Source organism: Entamoeba invadens (genome assembly GCF_000330505.1).
Source record: "Entamoeba invadens IP1 unplaced genomic scaffold scaff_1105074725643, whole genome shotgun sequence".
NCBI lineage: Eukaryota > Evosea > Mastigamoebida > Endamoebidae > Entamoeba > Entamoeba invadens.
Genome location: NW_004191777.1, coordinates 161051 through 188157, shown reverse-complemented (window position 1 = coordinate 188157; position 27107 = coordinate 161051). Strand labels below are relative to the sequence as shown.

At 32.3% G+C, this 27107-nt stretch overlaps 8 protein-coding genes across 8 annotated transcripts; 4 read left to right on the top strand and 4 right to left on the bottom strand.

Moving 5' to 3' along the window:
• Positions 1-31: 31 nt before the first annotated feature.
• EIN_080150 (hypothetical protein) lies at positions 32-3271 on the bottom strand (the record flags this gene model as incomplete). The annotated part of the gene is made up of 1 exon (XM_004184361.1): positions 32-3271. The coding sequence occupies one exon, from the start codon at positions 3269-3271 to the stop codon at positions 32-34; it is 3240 nt and encodes a 1079-aa protein (XP_004184409.1).
• Positions 3272-3644: 373 nt separating this feature from the next.
• On the top strand, positions 3645-4460 carry EIN_080140 (rab17, putative; the record flags this gene model as incomplete). The annotated part of the gene is made up of 4 exons (XM_004184360.1): positions 3645-3647; positions 3701-3820; positions 3921-4031; positions 4080-4460. 4 exons carry the CDS (start codon positions 3645-3647, stop codon positions 4458-4460), a joined length of 615 nt encoding a protein of 204 aa, XP_004184408.1.
• Positions 4461-7053: 2593 nt separating this feature from the next.
• EIN_080130 (trichome differentiation protein GL1, putative) lies at positions 7054-7557 on the bottom strand (the record flags this gene model as incomplete). The annotated part of the gene is made up of 1 exon (XM_004184359.1): positions 7054-7557. One exon carries the CDS (start codon positions 7555-7557, stop codon positions 7054-7056), a length of 504 nt encoding a protein of 167 aa, XP_004184407.1.
• A 3127-nt stretch (positions 7558-10684) lies between these two features.
• EIN_080120 (rap GTPase-activating protein, putative) lies at positions 10685-13337 on the top strand (the record flags this gene model as incomplete). The annotated part of the gene is made up of 3 exons (XM_004184358.1): positions 10685-11125; positions 11220-13146; positions 13231-13337. 3 exons carry the CDS (start codon positions 10685-10687, stop codon positions 13335-13337), a joined length of 2475 nt encoding a protein of 824 aa, XP_004184406.1.
• Positions 13338-13616: 279 nt separating this feature from the next.
• EIN_080110 (hypothetical protein) lies at positions 13617-15937 on the top strand (the record flags this gene model as incomplete). The annotated part of the gene is made up of 3 exons (XM_004184357.1): positions 13617-13825; positions 13901-14841; positions 14919-15937. The coding sequence occupies 3 exons, from the start codon at positions 13617-13619 to the stop codon at positions 15935-15937; spliced, it is 2169 nt and encodes a 722-aa protein (XP_004184405.1).
• Positions 15938-16182: 245 nt separating this feature from the next.
• On the top strand, positions 16183-18972 carry EIN_080100 (myosin heavy chain, skeletal muscle, putative; the record flags this gene model as incomplete). Its single annotated transcript, XM_004184356.1, has 1 exon — positions 16183-18972. The coding sequence occupies one exon, from the start codon at positions 16183-16185 to the stop codon at positions 18970-18972; it is 2790 nt and encodes a 929-aa protein (XP_004184404.1).
• A 237-nt stretch (positions 18973-19209) lies between these two features.
• Positions 19210-20268, bottom strand: EIN_080090 (hypothetical protein; the record flags this gene model as incomplete). Its single annotated transcript, XM_004184355.1, has 1 exon — positions 19210-20268. One exon carries the CDS (start codon positions 20266-20268, stop codon positions 19210-19212), a length of 1059 nt encoding a protein of 352 aa, XP_004184403.1.
• Positions 20269-25820: 5552 nt separating this feature from the next.
• On the bottom strand, positions 25821-26852 carry EIN_080080 (hypothetical protein; the record flags this gene model as incomplete). The annotated part of the gene is made up of 1 exon (XM_004184354.1): positions 25821-26852. One exon carries the CDS (start codon positions 26850-26852, stop codon positions 25821-25823), a length of 1032 nt encoding a protein of 343 aa, XP_004184402.1.
• Between the last annotated feature and the right edge of the window lie 255 nt (positions 26853-27107).

Sequence of the window (27107 nt, the reverse complement as noted above, 5' to 3'; positions counted from 1 at the left end):
TAATAAGAATAAGTAAGAAATTACTTAATGTTTACTCTGGTTTGTCCCCTCTTGGCGTTTTGTCGTCTTTTTTCTTCTTAGAGAAGAAACTGAATTTGAACCCTTTGCTCTTCTTCTTTGCATCCACCTCATTAATTGGCACCTTTTGCACTTTAGGGACAACTTTTCTCGCCAAAAAGTCACCTTTCTTCTCTTTCTTTTCTGGCTTGACTATTTCAAGGCAGAACTGCAAGTTAGATGAAGTCACCGTTGTCATGACTTCCGAACATAACATCGAGTGGACTTCCGCTCTTGGGTTTTGTACATCGACGAAGAGATTAAGAGATCTGATGTATTCACTTCTTTTGTTAATTGGATTAGTTGTTGGGGCCAAGTAAACTGGTCTTGAGTAGTTAAGCGCAGCGTGTCTAATCAGTCCAGGGAGAGCAGACGGAGAGACCAATTGTTCCTTAATGAATACTCCACATGGTGAGTTTGTCAAGACTCTCAAAACATCGGATTGTGTTGGCAATACAATGATAGTGAACTTTCCTTCAATGCTTTCAATTTCAGTGTCATAAGGACTTGAGTTCCAAAAGACCACAATGTTATCGGCATCAACTGCTTCTTCCTCATTCATCCCACCAAGGGTATTAATGTGGAACACCATTTCCGCTTCTTCATTGGAATAATAGACAAACTTCTGGTCCGTTTCTGCATACAATCCACTGAACCCTTTATGAACGGTTGGGTCAACAACATGTCCCAAGCCACGAATGACGGAGTTGTATATTGGGCTTGGTGATGATGAGTCTGGGCCATATATGATTGTGACACCAATCAAATTGCGTGTTGGGAGGACATCAAGTTCCAAAAGTGACGTGATCAAGTCGTCGCTCAAGCTAAGTGGGTGAAGCCTCTCTCCAGACAAATCAAGTAATCCAAGCGCACCAAGTAATGTTTTTGAAATAACAGCTTTGCATGCAAACTTAGCATCTTGGACCATTTTGGCGGTCAAGACTCCTTCATTCTTTTGGATTGTCGGGACAAAAGTAGTGGACTTTTCTGCATAGGCGATGTCGTGGAGAGACACAGTGTTAAATTCCTCAAGCCAAGTGACACCCTGTCCTTCTTCGTCTTCAATGTCATCGCCATTGCATTTCAAAGCGGGTGCAATGGCCACTTTCTTGGTGTTGTCATGTGTCAAAAATACCTTACGTGACACTTTGCCGTATTTTGTTCTCACGATAACAACAGCTTGTCCGATATCCCATGGGAGTTCGGCGACGGTGATGACTGCCTGATCCTTAAAGACAAAGATTTTCATGTATTCATCAAATGACGTTATTTGATGAGCGTTGTATGCGTTCATTATGATAGCCTCGTTCATCTCTTCGAAGTGATCAATCACATCGACATCAATTGATGACAAGAGGGACTGCGCAAATGTGTAATTTTCAAGCGCGCTTCTTTTGGAAGCGTCATTGAACCAAGCGCAAATCTGCCCACACAATCCGATCACCTTCATCAATATGTCTTGTGAAATGTGAGCGTAGCAAGCGCCAAAATAGATGGAATACACTTGCAAGAAGTCGTCAATGATTGGACTCGATTTGTAATATGTTTCTATGAAGCCGTGGAGGATCATCAGTAACTCAATGAGAATGTTATACTCCCCAATTTCTACCAAAACAGACTTCAACACACGCATCATCTCCGTGAAACTCTCGTGAAGGCGTTTTTCGACTAACACACCAACAAATTGTTGGATGGACTTCTGTAAGATCGGAACAAATTGCTCCACAACACCAGCACCTTCTCTTGGTACAACATCATTGAAATACCTTGAAAGCAACACAAACAAGTCTCTCAAGTTGAGTGGGTTTGTTTCCGTCTGCAAGAAGACTTCACAGATGGAGAAGAATGTCTTTGAGAAATTGGAGAATGCAAATACGTTGTCTGTCAGTAACTCGTGGCAAGAGAGTTCATTACGTTGTTTGGAGAACGATAAGTGGATGAGTCCAAGTAACTCGATGCAGCACGTACGAGTGTCTTTGCTTCCCGGATCCACCATATTACCAATTCGACTGGCAGCCTTAAGAATGGATGGGTACATAACTTCTTGTGATGGGAACGACAACAAAATGAGTTGTGTCATGATTTTAATAGCAGAGAAGATGATCTTTCCGTTTGGCGACAAAATGGCGGACGACATGATTTGGTACAACACCGAGAGATTTTCTGCTCTAAAAGTTGTTCTGAAATTTGTGACTCTGAAAACAGTCCCAATTGTCGTCACTGCAACATTCACTGCAAGTTCGTACCGGATGTGATCAAGGCACAAAACCACCTGTGCAAGTGGCTCGCCAAATAACTTGATGATGGCATTACCGTCGGCAGCAGACGCATATCTGCCGTCTTTGTTCGACTCGATCATGTTCTTCACAAACAGTGAAATGCCATCAGTTATAACCAACACAACAGCTGCGTCTTGTAATTGTGCAGGAGAGCCACATAAATGGATGAACCTCAGCCATGTCTTCAAGAAATATGGTAACTTGAAGTTGATATTAATTTGGACTTTCTCAGTTGAAATGACCAAGTCGACGGCTTGCTGCTTGTTTTCCACAGCAGTCAAAAACGCTTTTTGGAGCTTTAAAGTGATATCGACCCACGCTAATGCTACCTCTTTCGTCTTCGCCCAGATCCGGTGACATTCTCGGAAAACCGCCCAAAGCTCTTCATCAGCTTCTCCGTAGTTCAACCAGACCTCATACACGGCGTGAATCAGTTTGTCTGCAATGTAGTTGATCACAAAACTCTGAGAGTTGACGTGTTGCTTACCACAAACATCGTGCATACACCCTAACAAACAGCACACCAATTGCCGTGACATGTCACTCCCAGGCTTATATCTTGTCCCTATCGCTCTTAAAATGGAAACGGCTCGAAGACACAATTCAGCATATCCATTCAAACTTTCAGCACTGCCACTTCGTTGGTACAACAAATTGGTCAATTGGGTCATCGCAACTCTGTCGTAATGTGCTCGGGTCTCTTCGAGAATGGGTGGGACGTACTGCAATTTGACAAACCATTCCTCGTAGATAGAAATACAATGCGCAATAGTTTTGTGGTCATCGACGGGAAGCGTAAGACCACACCCAATCACTTCCATAATCCATTTACAATGGTCGTGCGTGCAAATTCTGCTTTGGAATTCTTGTGGGTTTGAAACCAATTCCAGGGAAACGCATTGGACTATGGTGCGCTGGATTTCCACTTTAAACATTCTGACAATGTCGGTGTTCAGCTCGACACTGATCAAATTCAACTCGCCAAGGGTAGGTGAGAACACTGAAAGTGAGTCATTTTTTATCGCCTAAAAATCGTATAACACCACAAACTTTTTTGAAATTAAAATAATGAAGTTCTAAATCATTTTAAGTAATAGAACTTCATAAGAAAAAGGTGAGAACTTTTATATCAAACCCGAGTTAGCCGTTATTTTTAACACATGTTAAAAAACATCAATTTGGATCTGATTTGGTGAATTTAGATGGTAAATTTATAATAATACAAATTATAAGTATAGTTTCATTGCCAATTAAAATTTTAATTCATTGTTTTAGTCAGTTAAAAAAGAAACTCAAAAAGAAAATTCAATGGTTTGCTACACCACATTGCCAAATACTTAATCTGTGAACATACTAAATTTCAGGAAGATCAGGACGAAACACTGCGGCTAAAAGTACTGGTCATTGGACAGCCCGCTGTTGGCAAGACATCAATTTTACGACAATTGTGCCAAGGAACATTTGTAGAGGGGTACAGAGGAACAGTTTGTGTTTCTTCAATAATTTTCAGTAATTTGGTTTCAATATTTTTACCTGACATTTGCTTATATAATGAATACATTGTTTGTTGCGATTAACGAGTAGATTGGTGTCGAGTTCTATCCATATACACTTGAAATACAAGGCAAAAAATGTGAATTGACGTTGTGGGATGTTGCAGGGCAAGAGACATCGAAGTCGTTGAGTCGGGCTTATGTTTGTTATTTCCATTAAAATAGAGTGTGGAGATGTCTTAGAATATAGTACAATGGAGCCCATGGAGCAATTGTAGTTTATGACACAACAAACAAAGAAACATTTGAAAGAACAATTGAGTGGAAAAGAGATTTAACTGAAAAGGTGCAATACTCTGGAATTGATATTCCAGTCCTTTTGGTTGGGAATAAAAGCGATTTGTTGGACGAGGAGAATTTGGTCAAAGAGAAGATGAAACTCAACCAAAAGGCGAGTTCGGAAGAATACGTTACAGGGCTCATGACGAGCGCAAAAATGGGAACCGGAATTAAAGAGTCTGTCACGGTACTTTGTGTGAACATGCTTGATAGATTCAAAGACGTTTTTGAAAAGAAGGAAGACATAATCAAACTGACACCACAACAGCATCAACAAGAAAGATGTTGTTAAATATTATTATAATTGTTCTTTCGAGTTGTTCTTTCTTGATTTCACATATCATTTTTACAATGTGTTGTTTGAATTCAATTTCAATAAAGTTGAATGTACATACAACTATTATATGAAAAAATTATATGTCTATTTGCTTATGTTATAACATGAATGTGGTGAAAAGCGTTTTAACTAAATATTTTTAATATCAAATAAATTTTTTAATATTGTTTTATCGCAACAATTTGAAATGAAATAATCGAATAGAATTGTTTGAATTAAAATTTAAAAAAAATCGATTATAAATTAAAAAAAAGGTTTTTTATTTTCATTAAAAATTGGATCTTAATTGTAAATATTTAAATTCTTCAGCTTGAATGGATTTTCAATTCCAAGCCAACACTAACTTTACTCGTGATTAAACCAATTGTTTATTTGTCATGTATCAATCACCAAATATAACAAAATTCCGATTATTTATTCAATTCTACATTAATTAAATTAAAAAAAAGTAATTGTAAAGAGCACCAGAAAACTGTCGTACATCAGAAAATAGTCGTACACATTGTTTTAAGGTTTTTTTCTGTATAAAGTCGGGTTTTTATTTTTTCAAAACCCAATTTTTTTCCTGATTGTTTAGTCAAATTTTATATGTGAAAAAATATACCCGATTTTTTGGTTTGTTTGATACTAAAAACACAAGTGTACGACAATTTTCTTGCTGTACGACTATTTTCTGTTGGTCTTTAATTATTTTTTTTCAAAAGGATTTTTTTATTTTTTTATAGTTTATAATCTATAATCACAATTAAAATATTATTTTTTGTAATTAGTAAAAATGAGTTTTGTGTTAAAACACAAAATTGGGTTTTTTGTGTAATGATTTGAGTATTAAATTAATTATTCACAACAAACTTTTATTATAATATCTATTTATTTTGTATTGCGACAAAACAGTATTTTTTAAAATTTTATTACAAATTTATTATTATTCATATTAATTAACTAATTGATATGGTATAGTTTTATAAATATTTTCAGTATATTATTTCTAAATAACTTTTTAATTTTAAAATTCAAACTAGTTTTTTTATGTATTTTTTATTATATTGAAAAAAAAACAATCCAAAAAACTGGTTTAACCAGTTTTTTAGCAGAACTCGAAAACAAAGATATATTTTCCTGTTTTTCTTTTTTTTAAACACAATTTATTTTAGTTATTAAACTATAATATTTAAGATTTTTTACAATTGAATTTTGCAAAAATAATTAGAATTAAAATAACAAATTAAGGAAAAAAAACAAAAACAATAAAAATAAATAGACAACCCATTTTTTAATTTATTTCGATAATTAAAATAATAGAATTAAAACTATAACATGTATATAATTAATAAAATCGAAACCAAAATAAATAATAATAAAATGTTTTTTTTGACTTTAAAATCATGTTTACATAAATGGTTGTTCAATTCTGTTTGTTTGAAAAATTTGTTTAAATAACAAATTGTATTACACACTTTTGGTAACGATTTGATTTTTGAGTAGTTTTGCTTTGATGCAATTTCATTATAAATAAAAGACTTTTTATTTTTGGTGTTTTGTAACAGCATTTATTGTGTGCTTTTTGAGTTGTATCTGAGCGCATATCTTGCATTGCAACATTGTTTACATAATTGTTTTAAAAGCAATAAACGGAATCGAAAGAAGTTCATACATGTCCAGTGAAATGACAATGGAAATATATATCAATGACTTTGAATCAAAAAAACACAAAAAGTGTATTCAAAATCAATGAAGTTTTTAACAATTTTTTTTGATCTTTTAATTGAATAAATATTTTTGTTTTTTTCTTTTTAAAAAACTACTCCGAAAATAGTCTTTTGATTTTATTATTGTTTAAATAATTGTAAAATAATAAAACAATTATTTTCTGTTAAAAATGAAAAAATAGTTTTTTTTTTCAAAAGATGCTCAACAACTTAAAACCCAACCCGAAAAGATATCATATTTGTTATTAATTTTTTGTTATATTATTATGTGTAATAGAATTAAGTTGGGCAAATTTGTAAAAAAGAAACAGTGGAGAAATGGGTTGTCATAAAACAACATGTTTTAAATGTATATTGGTAAGCTTTGTAAATACGTGCATTGTTTGATTTTTAATTTAGATTTGTATTGGAATTTATGAGAGTTGGTTAAAATAATTATGAGCAGACTATCCACTTTTAGGTTTCATACAATTTACATTTAGTTTCGGGAAATGGACTTTATGAAAAAAGATTGCTTTTCTGTTCCATCAAAGTGTTCCGAATATAGAAATAAGGGTGTGTATTGCTGTTGTCGTGCAAAATGGAAGGTGTTTTGGTGATGTGTCTTTTTGGCTTTATAAAACCAGCTCTTTGCAAACAACATCGAATAAAACAGACCAACGGAATTTGTGGGCAAAAACAAACGAGTCCGTCAATCGTTTGTTGTCAAACTGCTAAACCTCTTTTAAAACTTCAGTAAAAATTAACCAGACCCTTTCTTTTGTTTAGTGCGAAAAGAACAAATTACATTAGAATGGAATGCGTAACCAAAAGGTAAAAACACTATATAAAATCGCAATTTACAGAACCTCAAAGGAATTGTCTTTGATTGGTATAAAAGCTGATGGAGGCGATTTTTGGAAATCCTTTGTGAATTTCGACTTAAGTGCGCTTCTGAGTTCGGCCATTTTCGTTTGTACGTCGCCATCCTCTTCTTTTCGAGGCGCTTTGTTTACATGTGAGTAAAACCTGTTTTTGAGTGAGTTTGGTGTTCGCCCAATAAAGTGTTGGCTAAAAAGTGTCCATTTGTTGCCATGTTCTTTTTGTAACGAGTAAATCATATTATCTTCTTCAATGCTCCAGGGTTTATGCGACACCTTTTCAGATAGACAGTTGACGAAATGCTCTTTGCACTGCTTTTTCGTCCGGTTTGGAATTGCTACCATATCCCAATCAATAATTTCCACATCTTGAACCAACGCAAGGAGCTGTTCGTCCTCTTCCTTCGTCCAGTTGACTTTCCTCTGCTTCTTAGTTTTGTGTTCACTGGTCTCAGCCACGGAGGTCGAACTTGATGCCAACATGCTAATTTTTCAAGATGAGGATTTTTATGAAATTCAATTATTTTTCAAAAATAACCCTCTATTTTTTAACGCCTTTTGGCCAATCAGAAATGGATTATTTCACAAAGGTTATTATGCATTTTGAGGCAAGTTATCTTATGTGGTTATGTATTTTTAGCCGCCCTTAATTCTGAAGGCGAATCAGTGATAAAAAATCAGAAAGTAAAAGAAGAGACAAGAATGCAGAAGGAATTAATTTTTAACTTGTGGAAAATCAAAGTTTCACAACGACAAAAACAGAATTTTTAAAACAAAATTCCATTTTCTATCAATTTATTTTAAGACATTGTTAACAGAATTTAGTTTAATTATTAACTCACAAATCCAAAGTAACTGAGCGTTTTTGGTATTCAATCACAAAACAACACATCGATTCTCTGTTACGGAATTTTAGTTGATTATTGTTTGTATTTCAAATTAATTTGAATTGGTATTTTTATAAAGAAACATCCTACAATGTGCAAGGCACTTAAAATCTTTTATTAAAAAATATGTATTTGTTGTTGACAATCAAAAAGTAAACATGTGAAATGCTCTTGCTTATTTTTATATGATCTTTTTCAGTTTATTTTGTAAAGAAAAAATATAGTTCAAACAAGATCCTAATGAACCTCAAAATAGTTCTATATACATTTTCTTATAACAGCCGTTTGAAAATGCCACGGAAATGGAGTAATTTTTTCTTGAAAAAAACCAAAAAGTTACCGACTAACATCTCTGTTATTTATAAATAGAGTTGAAAAAAAATACAATTATTTATTCTACAAAATCGGGATTATTCACAACTCGCCATCAAAGCAATACTAGTTAATAGAGTCGTTTTACTAAACGATGTGCACATCCATAGTAAGTCAAATGTCCAACTTTTCGTTTTCGAAAAAACTTCAACCAACTCTTTTATATCACAAGATGTGTAAATATGAAATGTATCGACCGTTTTAAGGCATCAAAAATATTGTATTAAAACAAAATATCGGTACAAACAAAAACTATCAAAATAAATAAAAAGACCTTTTAAAAAAAGGTACGTTTTTATACAAATATAATCCACGTATTAAAAAAAAGGTTGAAAAAACTATAATTTGTATTTAACCCCTTTTATTTTATTGTTGATTGTTTTGATTTTATTTATTGACCAACAGCAATACCAACAGTTCCATTATATAAAAATACACGAAATTGTTTAATATTAAAACAATTTTTTGTTACTAACACTTACACAATAAACTTTGTATAACTACCACTTTTCAAGTAAACCCATTGAATAATTAAAAGAAATACATATATTTGGTTTCAACTGTTTATACATTTGATTATAACCAAACTCATTACATAAAACGACAAAACGTTTTTATGAAAAAACTTTTATTCGTGTGTCTTTTTGTTGTTGGATGAAAGGGTTATTAAACACAAACATTGTTGTATTGTTTGGTTAAATTTGTACTTTCTTGTTATTACAAACCAACAATTTAAAACATATTTTAAAAGTTTCAATCTGTTTCTATGCGATAAAAATTTTATCGCATCATATTGTTTTTGTTTTTTTAACAATTAACTTTATTATTATCCAAGATCATGTTTTTAAAAATAAAATCAATGATTTGTAAAAATTTAAAAAATGATTGGCCAATTTAAATTAAAATGATTATGTTTTTACTAATAATTAGTTTTATTTATAATAATAATTCCATATTTAGACTTTTAAATATTTTTAAAAACACAAATTAAAGTTTAGGTTTATCGAAGCGGGAAATTACATCATATTCACTCGATCATGCTGTTTCTGGAATACAGTTTCGGTGACAATACACACAACATTTTGCCTTAATATGAAAACAATTAAAATCGAATGGATGAACAGTTTAATAAACCGACAAAATCAAGTGTTATATTGTTTTTGAATTCTATTTTCAAATCTTGGCATAGCATTTTTTCTTAAACTAATAAATACAGTTAACGGAAAAAGTGGGATGCTGATTTAAATATTTATTAATTTAATATTATTAATAATAAATAATTAATATAAATTTATTTTGGTTTTTTCATTTTATTAATTTTTTGATTAATAATTTATATTAAAATTAATAGTAATTTTATTATTATTCAATTGAAATTAACCAATAGTTACGAGCATCCTCCTTTCTCTAGCATCCCCATATTTCCTCCTACTGTAAATCAAAAATAATCATTTTTTAATAATAAATAATAGTTTTTTACAAAATTACAATGATATATAGAAGTTTTTAACTATACTGCATAGATATTAATATTGTAAATTATAGTTTAAATTTTATTTTTAAAACTAATTTATGATTTCAATTTTTATTAGAGTGACTTTATTAACTTTATTTAAATAAATATATTTTTATAATAAAAATATTAAAATTTAGTAAAAACTATATTTTTATAAAAAAAAACAAAACAAATGTTTTTTTGTAATAGTTTCCCGAAATATTACACTTATTATAGTTAAAAAAAACAGACAACATTTCTGAACTAATAACTATATTAACTAAAATTATTTTATATGTTATTTAAAACATCACAATAAAAAAATAAAGGTGAATAACCATTTTTATTTGTATACACATTATTAATAGCTTTAAAACTAAAATTTAAACCACATTTAACTTTCAAATATTATAATTATTTTCTTAACTTTTATTTAATTAATTTTTATTGAATTATTTTTTACTTGTAAATCAATTATGAAAATATCATTTGGAAATTAAAATAGTGAACTAAACTATTAAGTAAAAACTCGAAATTAATAAATCATTATTTTCTATCATTTCAGTTTCTATATCTTTAAAAAATCCACAATATTTTTTTGATACAAAAAAAATCTTTGTTAATAGAATAAATGGTGTAATAGTAAAATAAAACTATCATATAATAACAATATAGATTTCTTAACTAAGTAACATTCAGTTACAAGAAATAGCTTAAAGTCCCGATAATATTCGATAAATAAAACTGATACAATTGGTTCAAGTTGATAAGTTCCAAAGTAATCTTCCACCACCATGTGGGTTGGATGAAATACAATTGAGTTCAAAGAACTCAAAAAATTCAAGAAAGCAAAAAAATGTCACGAGGCACAACTACAATAGGAAAAAGGACTTCCCCAAAACCAGAAGGAAGTGAAGCTCCAACAGCAGTCCCAAGAGCAGATAGTCCACTTGAACTTGATTCAAGGAAGTCATTTGGATCTACTGAAGAGTCCGCACAGCACATCGTTCAACTCGAAGAAACAGTCCATCTCCTCTCCGAGGAAAACGATAAGCTCCGGGCCCAAATCAGTCAAATGCCAACGACTCCACTGAACATGAAGAGAGAGTTTGACTACTTTTGTACACAAATGCCAATCCGTGGCTGCTCGTTCTTAACTGGACAAATCGATGTGAGAACAACATTCATTCAATCTGTCATCACTGTCTCGTTCCCAACACCTTTTCCAGAAGACCCCGTTGTATTTATTTTTCATCTATCAGTCACTGGGTCGAGTACTGAGATCAAACCAACTTCCGTTTGTTCTATATAGAATATAATAAAATTATATTAATAATATATTATTTAACCCCTGAATGTGTTTCATACAAAAGAGTCAAAGTAATGAATAGTCAACTTTAAGTTCATTCACTGTGGACTTCAAAAAGCAATCGTCTGTACCCATCACTGAACTCAGTTGCGTGTTTTGGATAGCTTATCTCCCAACAAAAGTGAAACCCAAATTTATGGAACTTTCAAACTTCTTGACTGGAACACAAACCCCATCGCCAAAACAGGCCGAGTCGCAAGTTGTTTCATACATTAAAAAACACGGTGTGAGAGATGAAGACAAAAATGGAGATACTCTCTTGCACATGCTTATTATTCTTGGGTACACTAACTTGGTTGAGATGGTGATTGCAAAAGGCGCTGATGTGAACGCACTTAATAAATTCAGATATTCACCACTTCACACTGCGTTGAGCCAACACGAAATCAACAACGATATTGTCACGTGTTTGTTGAATAACAAAGCCGATCGGTATATCAAAAACGAGACCATGAGAACACCACTCCACTATTTGTGTAGAAACCCTAAACTCGACGATAAAACTATTTCTCTCTTGTATGTGATGCTTGGCGACTCGAAAGACAAGCCCGAAAAGACTAAGGAATACATCAATGAAATTTCCAAATTGGGTGAAACTGCTTTGACATGTTTGTGTGCGTCTTCACTCAACGAAGAAGCAATCAAATTTTTGTGTGAGAATGGAGCTAACGTGAACCAAATGACTGAAAGCGGGACATTCCCATTGTACTACGCTGTCAAAGCGAAAAACACGAATGTGATGCAAACATTACTGCAGTATGGGGCTGATATTGATATGGCATTTAAAGGGAAACCAGTGATGAAAATAGCGGAAGAGAATGGACAGTTCAATGTGTTGTTCAATATGATTGAAGACAAATACTCTTTGAGACTTCTGAGCAACGAAGAGATCAATAACATGAGAATGAAGTTTGAGAATGATGTTCCACAGGAAATGGAAAGCTGGACTAACAATACAACACAATCGAAAACACTGTTGATTAACACAGCAACGCTCCCAGACTATCACATCGAAAACTTTTATACCTCGTGCACCCACAAACAAGAGATTTTCATGAATAAAAATTACCATGACCCGACTCTGCCAATTACTTTCTTCCAAACCTACATGTTAAAAGACCCCCATTCAAGTTATGGTCTTGAGGTTGTCGATGTTAACACTAATACCAGAGAAAAGATGGTTGTTACAATTAAGAACGATCCAGCAGACAGAAAAGTGATTGTTTGGACGAAGAGAACGAACCGCAGAATGATTGCGAGTAAAGTGAATGAAAAGACGAGTGACGCACAAATTCTGAAAAATCTTGGGTGCAAAAACGTCCCGAAACCCTTTGATAACAAAGTTATGGACCCGTTGCTGATCAAGTTTGAAAACTATTTTATTGCGACAAAGTACAAATTTGGAGTATTGTACGCTGCTGCGGGACAAACGACCGAAGATGAGTTCTTTATGAATAAAAATGGGAGTTCACACTTTGAACACTTCTTGGAACTATTGGGGACCAAAATTAAGTTGCAAGGGTTTACTGGATTCAGTGGAGGACTTGACACAAAGCAGAACTTAACTGGAGAATACGCTATTATGAACACATTTAGCAACAATAGCATCAATATCATATATCATGTGGCACCTTATTTGCCATATAGCGACTTCGAAAAACAACAATTGGATAAGAAGAAACATATTGGGAACGATATTGTGGTGTTGGTATTCAAGGAGTATCACGGGAAGGATCCAAAACAGGACACGATCGACTTCTCGACGTTCAAGACTCAATTCAACCACGTCTTCTTGGTTGTCGGATTCGATTTGGATCAATCAAATATCGATACACCAAAGTACTCTGTTAATTTGATGTGTAAACATGACATCAAACCAATTCCTCCATTCATTACAACAGACGAGTACTGCGGATCTCAGTCTTTCTCCACTTTCTTGACTGCAAAACGTTTGTTATTTGTATATCTATAAGATACTATAAATTATTACTATTATATCTATTTTCGAAAGAGACGAAGTACTCACTGTTTAGTGATCAACTCGGAGGTCGCAGCACAAGAATCGGCACAATTCAGGACAAAGAGAGTCATGATTAGAAACCAACTCCTTACGGACATGACCACAAACTCCGACGAGTAAACATGCAACAGAGTTGGGTAATTCATTATTGGCTTCTTTTAATAATTTATACTATATTTTAATTAATTTGAATATGGTTAAAGTATGGTTAAAGTATTAGTATGTAAAATACTATTTATAGTATCCAAAAATAGAGAAATTTTCACATGGAAAAAATGGTTTATGAATTATAAAAAAACTATATTATAAAAACCCCGATATAGAACCATATATAATAAAATAAACTAGAAAAAGTAACTACAAAAATACCAAAAAAACAGAAGAGAACTGTAAAAGAGGATGGAGAACGAGCTTGAGACAATCGAGAATTTGAAAGAGTTCAAACCCATTTTGCAGCAGAAAATATTGGACAAGGAACTGATGTTTATGGAGCAGGTGAGACAAAACAATGGAGCTTTTAAAGAACTTGACAGCAATTTGTCAATGTTAATTAAGTGTGTAGAATCATTGAAAGAGCGTGTCATCGACCTTTCAGAGAAACTGAATCAGTTTGTTATAATTGTCAATAAATTATTATCAATAAATAAGAAAGAATTGGCGAATTGAAAAGAAGTCATCAATAGAACATTCACGGGATTCCAAGCGTTGCACTCAGAAGCGAAAAAGATTAACACTGTTGTCGAACAAGACAAACACTCACATCTATTGATTTGTTCGTTGCTGACGAAATGCATTCCACCACCCGAACTGATCCAAAGACTGTTGACGAAACCGGTGGATGACAAGTACGCGCCAGATTTGGTTGCTTACCACTCGATATTACAAAATTTTGAGGAAGTGAAGGAGAAGTATAAGGACTCAAGTATAGTCAAATTGTGTATGGAGTATCACACACATACGACAAACTATATATGTCAAAGAATTTATGACGTGGTGGCTTCGAAGTTGAATCAACTCTCTCAATCAAACCCAATCATTCTTCAACACCATTTGGCTAATAACTACGCTATTCACTTCAGGTTTTTGATGAGATACGCAGAAGAACCGTGTAACTCCCTCAAACACAATCATATGGAAACTATGAAGGCGTTGTTCTATCAATATTTCACAACTTACACGGAAGAATTGATGAAACTGAGAACACAAAAGGCTTTGCCGAAGACATTTGAGTTCATCGAGTACATCCCAAAAGATAATGTTTTCAAAGCATGCAACGAAAAAGAAAAGGACTCCGCTGAGTCCTTTAGTCGTATTAAAACACGAATCGACGTGCAGCGCAATGTGTCGAACAAAGACGACGAAATCATCATTCCCATTGTCATTCAGACACAACAAAAAGAAACTCGGTATGAACTGGAGACCATCATCGACTCACTCTATCGAGTTCTTTTTGACACTGTCGCGAGTCATGTCGATTGCTACTCAAGAATATACCGAAAAATCATCGTCGATAAAGACTCCTTTTCACGGGAAATTAGTGCTATGGTGGAAGATGTGTTTGGGCCCATATTCCAGTACTTTATAACTACTATTATTGAGAAGAATATAGTATACCAGAACCTTGGTTTGTTTACAAACGATATTTATATAGTATTTTGTTATAATACTTTGGTACAGTGTCTGTGACCAACTGACCGCAAGACAGCTTCACGTATTTCATCTACTTGAGGGAATTTGTGAATTGCCAGAACTTCATTGACAAGAATTATGTCATCTTGAACGATGTAAACCCACTGAGAGATCACTTGAACAAAGTAACTCAGATGATTATAAGTAAGGTGTACTTCATCTTGAATAACACAATCATTTTTGTCCAGAGTGCGTCGGGACAGCCGAAGAACGAGAAGTCCCTCATCAGAGCAATTACGAGGAAATACGCACAATATGATTCATTGCTCCAATATGTACAAGTGATCCATTATTATTCGGACCTCGAAGAATTGTGCTGGAAATTCAGAACAACGGTGGAACAGTACATAATAAAGATGGCGACCTTTGATAACAAAGGTGTCGAGATCCCCAGCGAATTTACTGAAGTCTTAAACTTTGCATATATAGCTTGCTTTTTAAAACACCAAGACAACGAGTTCATTAGACTTAACAAAGGAGTCAAAGACTTGACACCGGAAGAAAGGAAGAGTATGAATGCAGATATCTTCTCAGTAGAACATAGTCTTGAAGTGAAAAGGGAGCACTTAAGTGGATTAATCAATGAGAAATTCTTCTTCTTCTTACTTGAGACGCTCAACCGAGTAAGAGACTTTGAGACAAATAAACAAAGTGGAAATGTCACAGAGAGTGATGTCTTACAATTTGTCGAACATTTGAGAGGGTTTATGGCGACTTTCAAGGAGAAGTGGATCGTCAAATTGAAAGAGATGATGGTATACACACAAGGCTTAGCTGATATCAAAGAAAAGGATATTGAATATTGGGAGGAAGTGCAAGTCGAAATTGGTGTTGAGTTCCAAAGAGGGATTTTGAAGTTCTTTTTGAACTTGTGTGAGGAATTCGACAAAAAGCTGAAGAGTGACTTGTTATCAACCGACATCAAACTTGAGTTGATGAAAGGGTGTACTACTTTTGCTGCGATCTACGCCGAGGTTGCAAAATATATGGAAGCCATCAAGCGCGGGATACCATTTTCTTCCTTAAATTAATTTACTTTTTTCACCGTTATTTTCTTCTTCATTTTTACTGTCACGTCATAAGAGAAATGACTAAGATATCAAGTGTTATATTACCTTTGCACCTATAAATAGAATACATAATAATAAATAAACTAATATAACTATATAATTATATAATATAATAAAAATGCTAATAAAATGAATTAGACAAGAAATAGTTGAATTTCCCCAAAAAACAAAAATCAAGAAACAAAGAAAAGAAAGAAGAAAGAAATATGAGATCTGGAAAACATACTATCATGAAGGTGGTATTTACACTACTACTTGTATACATTGCAGCGAGTCGAGTTGTTTTGGACCCAGTTACTATGGAGGCAAGACCATCACCGAAGTCTATCGATTCACTTTTAAAAATGATCAGCGACGATTTGAAGAACCAAAACTCGACGATTAAGAAGGAGTTTGATGCTGCGGAGATAGCGTATCAAGTGTCAAGCTCAAAGTACTCAACTCTTTTGCAATCGGCGGAAGATAAAGAAACAACTTTGAGACAAGATTTGATCAAATTTCAAAAGGAACTGAATATGTTGGAAGATAAGAGAAGCGCGTTGAAACAAATCCACGCGCCAACAACGGAAATCGACAAGAAAATAGGCGAAACTAAACAGACGATTCTTTCATTGAAAAAGTCGATCAAAATACAGGCAAAGCAAACAAAAAATTTGAAAGAGACGACAAGGAACGTCGAGAGAGACTTTGTACACGCACAACAGAGACAGACGGAACGCATACTTAAATTGAATAGTAAGCAAAAGAAGACAATGAAATTAAAGGAACTCACTGAAATGGCGAAAGTCAGAAATGCCGAGTTGCGTCTTTTTTCGGACGAGTTGATTGATGTGTTAGTGTGTGGGGACGACGACGAGAGAAAAGCGGTGTTTTTAATGAAAGCGACGACCGACAAGAATGCGAAGAAGATGATGAAAATAGTTCAAGAAGCACGAGACTTGATGGAGGAGATCACAACACCCGATCCAGAAGACTTTGAATGGAATAAACTCTCGGGACAAGTCAAACAAATTGAGAAGGAATTGCAAACGTCGATTAATCAGAAAGAAGCACAGGAGAATGAGATCAAAAGTGTCTCGAAAAGTGTTGAGGATATAACAGAGGAATGCAAGATATCGGCTGGAAGTATGAAGAAGAACTGCGAAGAACGATTGAACCAGAAAATAGAAGAGAGAAAATTAGCAAATAAGAAACTCAGAAATTTGAAGGGAGAAGTCATATTGAACCAAAATAGACTCGACGAACTGAAGAGTGTGGTCTCGGGACAAGTTGCAAAGAAGGCGATGGAGAAGAGTAAGACCGCGAGAACACAGTTGGGCATGTGGCTTGCGAAGTGCAAAAAACAATTGACAGATGCGATGAAACTTGAAGGCGATTTGAAGAAAGAGGAAGTAAATGGTTGTGGGAGATATCAAAGAGCAATCATTGCACGACACGAAATGGTCGAAGACAGAATTGCAGTGTTACAGTCGAGGAAACTTCGAGTGTATCGAAAGTATGTCAAAATCCTCAAAAGAGAGGAAACTGCTGTGAACAACCACATTAAGGAGTTAAGTCACATTGCGAAACTTTATGAGAAGAGTGCGCTCAAAATGGCGAAGTACGAAGCCAAAGGTGTTTTCAGTGGAAGTGAGAGAAGCGACTTGATGAAGCAAAAAGCGCATCAAAAGCGATTAGAAGCATCTGATTTGTCCGACCGAGTTGTTTCGATGTGGAGAGCAATGAGAAAACGCGAAGAGAAGGAAATCGAGGCGTTGGAAAACGACGTGAAAACGCGAAGAAAGATGATAAAAAAGCATGCCGATGGTGTAATGAGAATAACAAGCAACATCACCCTTCTTGTCATGAAAAATGAACTCCAAGAGATCCAGAAGGACATAGTGATGAAGACGGAAGTCATGACCACACTCTCTGAAATGGTCAAGAAGATGGCGCTGAAAGCTGTTGGGAAGAGTTCGATCATGAGACATGGTGCTATTAACAGACTCGTTGAAATCAAGAAGGCGAAAATAGAGTTGAAACAACAAGTGAGCCAGTTGATGCATAAAGCACTTTCTGGACCTGTGAAACAAGTCACTGCCGTGAAACGACTCATGAAAAAACTGGAAGGAAGAGCCGCTCGATTAGTTGGGGAAGAAATCATGATGAACCAAGGAGTCAAATTGTGTGAAGACAGAGAGAGTGCTTCAAAGAGGCGAGACGAGGTTGATCGAGTCATTTATGAGACGTCCAAAATAGTGAAGAACGGGATACAGATCATCAACGAGATGAGAACTAAGGAAGGGATGTACAGAGAGACAATGAGTGATGCCAAACGGTTGATGAGCAAATTAGAAATAGTTGAAGAAGGTGACCGAGAGGTGTTGTCTGCAGTCATTCACAAATTACAGAAGCGAGGAAACAAGTTAGCAAGAAGACTGAAAGCAATCGAAGAAGTCCGAAGAGTCATCTCGGGACAGTTAGTGGAGAAGAAATATAAATTGGACAAACTTGTTGAGAAACGAACGAACCAGTATAAGGTGGATCACTTGAAACTCGAAGAAGCCATTGATAAGTTGAAACAAAAGGAGGACGTCATTGTGTGTAAGGGAAGTCGTAAGTTATTTGAAAAGTCGATCAGCTCGGTGAAGAGTCGAATGAATGTTGTCGAAGACGAGTTCAGCGACATGAAAGAAAGTGTGAAAAAGATATTGGGAGAGATCAATAATGCTCACGGAAAGTGTTATAATGGAATTGTCGAAGGTATCGAGGGCGACCAACAGAAGTGTAAAGTTTGTGTGAAGTTGGGCGAGTTCATCCTCAGAAAAGCACGGAACGGGTCGACAAAGAGACAAATAGCTAGAATGCTCCTTGCACGATGCCAAGCTTCTCAGAAACAACACACGTGCTATTCCGCCGCTCTAGGGCTGATGGCAAACTTCGACAAGAAAAAGTTGAATATCACGCCCCTCGAGTTTTGTGTTAAAGCTAATAAATGTGTCGTCAGGGATTGGTAACTTCTTTTGTTCCATTTTGTGTTCTTTTCATTTCGAGTAACTTTTATAATTTTATTATTATTCATAATAGTACATCAGTTAAATAGCATTTTAGTAGAAGGTAATAATTAAAGATTAATAAATATTTATCTTGTACATTTATATAAATTTAATTAATATAAATAGTTAACTATATCTACTAGTTAATTAAATGTATACTTATAGTTAATTAATTAGTTGTAACATCTATTCTATCAGTCAATCTTCAAATCCAACTTGATCCCCAAGTAATTGAAGAACTAGCAATCGGTCACATGTAACTTTTTCAGTCAGCGGTTTATCCACAAAAGGATTGAGGAACAATTTTTCAGTCAGATATTTGTCTTTCCACATAGCATGAAACGCAAGCTTCCCGTCACTCTTCAGCCAAAAAGCGGAGAACATAGTGAACACGAAATTTTTTTCTGTGTCAGGGTAGATTGTTATGGTCTTCAATTGGTTTTCAACTCTGTCCATCACGATTGGCTCTCTATTGCCTTCCTTGAACGAAAACAAAAAGGAATCAGTACTCTCATTCACTAGGGGACTTCCAAATTCACTTTTATGCAAAGGCTCGTCTTGGTACATCCCAAACTGTGAATCTTTTGTGATGGCAATTATAACGATATTCTGTTGTCCTATTACCTTTGCGTTGAATGACCGAGCATCGAGTTCGTCCAAACGACTGTCGTAGATTATAGAAAAGTCATTGAAACCAGTTTCAGAGACAAAGAACGCTGCCTTATCTTCAAATGTGAATTTTTGTCCTGGTGTTGAAGGGGTCGACCGTGCTGACTTTGTTTTTGGAGATCTTGGGGATGTCAACGAACTCTTTATTTTCTCGAATCCAAGTGACAGTTTTGGTATTTTAAATTTTGAGGGCTTCTTTTCATACCTTTGGTTTGTTGGGGTGAGTGACGACGTTTTTGTTGTGAAGGTGATATCATTTGGAGTCAGAGATTTGCCGACTTTTGCTTGAGAACTTGAAGGACGCTCTTTTTTCTCTTTGCGATCTGAACGAGGACTTGTCAATGGAGAAAAGTTGCGTGTTTTGTCGGATTCAGTGATGTCATCTGAAAATCGATTTATTGGACTTTTACAACCCGATTCTTGATTTGTCAATGATATTTCTAAATCATCATCTTGTGAATTGGTTGGTGGAAATTTCTCTCTTGTATGTCCTTTGATCCGATTCTTTGGAATAAATTCGTGTGGATTAAAGACACTACCCGAACGGCTGGAGTTCTTGGAGTACTTCACCATCTGTTTGTTGCCCATTGAACTGGTTTGGAGTTCAGAAGTTACACTGAATCAAAATTTGACTAAATACCATCGAATTAACCAACGAAGACTTCGATCGCGTCAATAAAATAAAACGCTGTACTAATTTTGGCAGTTGGTTTAATACCCCATTATTCATATTCTTATTGACTTCATTTGGAAAGTTTTTGTTGAATATTTGTATTTAATGTTTTCATGGCATTTGAATCTTATGTTCACCTTTTTAAAAAATGAAGTTCATAAAGAAACCAAAGAATGATTGTATTTTCAATTGTTTGTGCCAAATGATACAAATTGTTAATGTGTTCAATGTTTCCTTGTTTGCCACTTTTTTGGGAAATAAGACGTAATTATTAAACAAGAAAACAAATTGTTGAAACACTAAATTGTAAATAATTTCAAATTTAAAAAATAATCAAATTTTTTTTACATCTCTTTGTTCAATTTTTTTTAATGTTTTTGCACAAAATTAAATTTTAATACAATTCTGTAAAAATGGTTTCTTCTTTTAAATATATTCAAAAGTTTTTAAATTGAAAAATTAATAAGTTGAAACAATAGTTTTACAATTTATGTTTATTTATCCCAAAAAATACATAATTATCGTTCAAAATAACAGGAAATACCCTATAATTATAATTTACTATTATAAAATTATCTGACAATTTTGGTGTTTAAAAAGTTAGAGGATGAAATTGTCAACAAAATTGTTATCCAAAAATACTTTCAGTTTAATGATATTGTTTTTCAAATTATTGAGTAAATTGTGTTTTATTTTACAATTAATTATAAAAATAATGATTGATTGTTATTATTTATTTTACAAATAAAAATTGTACTATATTTTTTAGATTATTATTATAATTATTAATAGTTAACTATTTGTACTAAATTGTATAAGTTAGACAAATATTATGGTTAGATTCGAACATTTCAATAAACTTTAAGTTTTATTTTTTTAGGTACAATGTCTTTGTTGTTTTTTTTATTTATATTGGTTATTTGATATATGAGCTTATTTTTTTAATTGTATTTGTTTGAATTGTAAGTTTGTAAAAAAGACTTTATTATGTAAAATAACCAAATAAAGACACAACTTGTTATATCAAATTTCAAAGAGACTCTTGTTCACGGTCATTTAATTGTGTAACATAATGTTCATTCAAATAAAGACCATTATAACTATTTTTTATACTTTTTTGTAAAAATATTTTTTTCAATATCGTCTAGTTTCATAATAAGTGTAAATTATTTTATTTACAAAAATTATCACCTTTAAAACTAAAATTGTATAATTTATTCAAGTATTAGTATAAAACCACAGTTTCGTGATTTAATTTGACTTTTATATAAAGTCAGTCTGCAAACCTTATTAATTAAATATGATTGGTTGATTTTTTTTCTTTTTTAACAAAAACAAAAAAATAATAAATTTGATTATCAACAATTCAACCCAAAAACAAAGAAATGATGCTTTTTTACATCAACAAATTAAACGATTCATTTGGTATTCGACGTAAACAGGCAAATGATTTCGATATGTTAAATAACATGTAAATGAACACGTATTAACCTTAGAACGCTGATTCAAATCCACTTATTTTCTATCCCCTCCCTTTGGGACCAACTAAAAAATACTATTTATTATTTCTTTTTAAACAAAAAAAATAAAATCAACAAATAATCAAAACCATACTTATTTTTTTTACAATTGATACATATTGCGTGGAAGTGTCCATAACAACACCAAACATTAAATCCTTTATGGGAGCAAGTAATGCATCTGAATTCAGTTATTTTTACATAAACAAAAGTGTCCAAACAATCAGTTTCATTGTTTAAATGGGTGTTTTTTTAATTACCATTCTGAGTGTTCAAAGAATAGTTCTTTATTGAAGTCGGAATCCTTTCTTGAACTTATCAATTTGGGTTAGTTAGTTTGGTTAAAATTAATTTTTTGTTAAAAATTATTATATTATAATATTGATAAAATATAATTAACATTAAATAGTTAATTTTTATGTTAATTATGTTTAATCAATATCTGTTTTTTTATAATTAAAAAAAGTGGATTATAATTCAAATCCTATAATTTTTATTATTTTTTCCAGTTCCTTCTTCCTAAGGTTAAATAATGAACAAAATGGTCGTTACTGAAAATATAAAACAACGAAAATCAAAAAAAGGAAGAGGTGTTGTGAACTTTGAAGATAGAGTGATGTTGTTATAAACAGCCAGTTTATCAAGTCATTGATGTTCAATAAGACTTCTAAACTTTCCTCTTGGTTTGTTAGCAATATTTTCCCGTTATTTTGTTCAATTATATTACCAAATCAACTGTATTTATTCACTTTTAGATGTTTGAAAATAATTGGTCAAATTTTCTAAACCTTATTTATGTTATTGGTTGTGTTATTGGTTATTTAGTTTTGGAATAATTATATATAATAACCTTTTTGAAGACTTATCTTTTCCCGTCTATAAGGAACATTTTTATCAAAAATTGACCTAAAAAATAAATAAGGTTAATAAAGTGACTTTAGTTTTTTTATAAAGTACTTAAAATTTATTATTTAAAATATAAATATAAATTTTATAGTTTATTTTTTTAATATTTTAATCAAATTATTAATTGTGATTAATTTTTTATTATAGTCGGGGGATAAATAGCATTAAAAAGGGACAAAGGTAGTTAATTTTGATAAATATAATTTTGAAACTATAATTTTTAAAAAATCTATTTAAAGGTCAAAATAAACATAAAATTAAAATATTAATTTAAATTATAGTTTTTTATTTTAAATGATTATAAATTGAATAATTATAAATTTCTATTTCAAAAATAAACAAAAACACCTCAATTTGTTCACTTAGAGAAATGTGGAAGTCTAAAACGCAGCACTTTTTGTGGTTTGTCTGAAACTTGTTTTGTTAAAGGATTTTCCTTTGTTTTTTCCTTTGTTTCATTTCTTTTCTGCTCTTCTTCAACTCCAATTGTTTTGGTGTTAAAATGGTCTTTCTCTTTTCCTTTCTCAATGGGAATGGTTCAACAACGAAAGATTAAAAGATTTCAACAAATGATGGATTTTCAGTGATTCTGTGACACTTTAAAAGATTGACATTGTAGTTAATTCATTAAACTCTGGCATTTTAACCATATACATCATGAATATATATTGAAATACAGTTTTTAAACTGGTTTCTTGTATTTAAATTGCTTTTTTTGTGTTGATTGCCTGTGGTTGTTTCATCGAGGGTTCCTTACTCTTCTTCTTCCATTGTTTTCAAAGATTGAATAATATCAAAAATAAAAAGTTATGGTTTTCTTTTATTATCTTCAAAGTAGTTAATTGAAAAAACCCTTCTAATACTTTTATGGTTAAAGAAATTATATTTTATAGTTTTTTACTCAAATTAACTACTTCTGTCCCAAATTAACCCCCTTTATCACCCGACTATATAACCAAATATTAAAAATTTTACCAGTGTTATTTTATTATTCAAAATAATAATGTTCCAATATCTACATTAATTAACAATATAAAAATAGTGTTGCAACTCAATGAATTATTTAGTTTAAAAAACCCTTATATTTTGTTTAAATTTGTAAGCATTATTCTAATGTTTTAAAAAGTGTTTCGAATGACTTTTTGTTTTATAGCAAAATAAAGGTGATTGAAAATGAAGTTTATAGCTCGAATAAATAGATACATGTGTCATCTCTTCGAAACGTCAATAAAGAACAAGAATTTTTTGACCATGTCTTTCTTATAAAACAAACATTAACAAATAAATGCAATAAATTAATACATACATACATCCAAATCATTTGATTTTATTAACACAAACATTCCACTAATGGTGGTGTTGGAGACCTCTCGATAAAGTCGGAATCTTCAGGTTCTGTGCAAAGCATTTTCATAACTTCAGAGTCGAAGTAAAGATCTTTATCATACCTTTCAAATATCTCTTCAAAATACTCTTGCAAATTTTTGTCTCTGATTCTTCGATTGACCACAATTCGCGACGTGAGTCGTTGACATGAGACAATTTTTTGGGTTGTCTTCTTATAGTAGCTCATATGAATTATACGAGTTGAATAGGTTTATATAACACACAATCATGCTTTACATTATAACATCCTTTTTATAACATCATAAAAATTGGTGTGAAATTTTAAGGAATTCAATTTTAATATTTTACTATAATTTAAATTTATTATACTATTATTTTTGATAAGATGGAATTCTTGGGAACATCTGCCTAATCCAGTTTTAATCAAAGGCAGAAAACAGTCTCAAATAACTTCTTTACTGGTTTGTTGTTTTTTTAATCGCAAAAAAAACGCCAAACAAAATGTCTTCTGTCAACTCATGGAAGTTTTCTGATATTCGCGATCTTGGTATAAACTATATAATTGTGCGTCATTCCCCTGTTCATTAACAAGATAATTTATTCTTCACTTTTTTCATGTATTGTAAGCAAGCTCACAAGAAAACAATTTCCATATTATTTCTGCGTTTTAAAGACAAAAATGTTCTCTAAATATAAAAATAACAAAATGGTATTTGATAATTAGGGTTGTTATAAAGAAAAGTCACTCATAGAACAAACCACAATTCATGTCGTTTTGCGGGTATTTTAAGCTAATCTGTTATCCAATCTATTTTTGTGTTTTTGTTTTATTTTTGGAAAGAAAACGGCATTCTCAAATAAAGAAACCGGACTTTTACAGAAAATTAACTATTGTAAAGAATATTATAAATATAAATAAACGAATTAACAATTTTAAATAAATGCTGTATTTATTTGAACCAGTTTTTTACTATTTTTGTAAAAATTTAATAACATTTTTTTTTAAATTAGAAAAATTCAATAGGTATAGTTTAAATTTTTAATAAAAAAACAAACGAAGCTCAAGTTCACGATCAAATAAAAAGAATAAAATGAGAAAACAAAAACTGGTTTAAATATTCGAAAATAAAAATTAATTCACTTGTTTTTATTATAAAAGTTTGTCTAAAAACATAAATTGTTATTGTTTTTATGTTACTCAAATCTTCTTTATTTTGTTTTTTGAACTATAATTTACTTACAAAAATAATTATTTGACATTTTTGAGACTACAAAAAAAAACATTATAAATAATTCAGTTAAATTTTTTTCAAAAATAAATTTAACTGTTTTAATCATTAAAGTTTGATGTTCTTATGTTTGTATTTCCCAAACATTAATCAATTATTTTTGGTAATATAAACCACAAATTAGGTTAATTCAGTTCAATGAAAAAAATAAAAATAAAATGTTATTTAAATTAAAATATATAATTTAAATACTATAATAATTTAATAATTTACCAAAACAAAAAAATTACATTAAATATAAAAATAAATTATAAAGTTACAATAAAAATAATTATACAAAGTAGTAAATAAGCTTTAGCGAAAGTTCACTTTTACTATGATAATTCCAAATTTTTATGTCCAGTTGTGAACATGCTAAAAATCACATTTCTAGTATTTAAAAAACAAGGAGACTGCTCTTGCTTTTTAACACAACTCAACAATACAAAGTCTTTCGACTTCTATTTTCTCGTTCAAACTTCTTTCTCCAAATGGATTAAACAGTTTATCTGGGAAGTTATAGTATTCTCGAATCATAGAATGGAATGATGCCTTTCCGTCTTGGGACAACCAAAATGCAGAGAACATCATCACGATGAACGACTTTTCTTCTTTACCATATAAGGTGATACTTTTGTTCTCAGGCTTTGTCCTTCTCATTATTGAAGGTTCGATTTTGTCACGTTTGAAGGAGAATAAAAAGACTTCTTCACTCTCATTCACCACCTTCTTTGTTTTCTCCGAATGGAGAAGCTCTCTGTTGAATACCCCAAAGAGTCCACCTTTCCAAAATAGGGCAAAGACAACAGAACATTTACCATCGCAACACGTACTGACTGTTCGTGGATCCAAATCCATCACATTAGAGTCATAAAGGATTTTGTACTCTTTGAGTCCAGTCTCAATAACGAAATAATACGCTTTGTCTAAGTTCTGAACTATTTTATTCTTTTTCCCACGCGGACTGATCCCTTGTGAATTGCCACGTGGGGATATCAAGTTTTGATTGTCACTTTCAATGTCTTCGTTGTCACTATCTTTGTCCTTTTTGTGCTTGAACGAAACACCAAAACTCCAATGTTTCTTTCTGCTCTCTCTTGGAGTCTTCTTTTCTGAAGACTGGTGTGTTGGAGAGAGGGGGCCATCAGCTACAGAGAATTTAATGTGTGGTGTATTTTGAAGAGCAGACCTTTCAGTGTTTTGTCTAAGGTCTGGTTCTGACTCGTTGGCATTAGTGTTTACTATCTTAAGGTTCAATTTAAAGCCCATTTTCCGTTTTTTGGTCGGTTTTTGTAAGTCGATCTTTTTCTCAGGTGTTCCACTTGACTTTATAGAACTGATTTGGAAATCAGAGCTGCGTACATCAACAAAAGGAAATGGATTGTAATAGTCTGGAGAGGGATCTCCTCTTGAGATAGAACCGCTGCGAGAAGAAGGCAATGAATACTCTGGGCCCATTGAATGTCTTTAGTTGATTCTTTATTTATAAGAGTGAATTGTTTTTATGAAACAAACTTCGAAAATAAAATGGCATAGTGCCACTATCATGTGAAAAAAGAATTGGACTTACCATCGTATTTTTGTGTTGTAAAGGAATACTATTTATTAAGAAATCATTATGAAAAAATCGGGTAATATACGGAAATCATATTAAGTTGATAAACTTTTGGCAAAATGTTACTGTGGTCCAATTTCAGTTTACTAAAATATTTT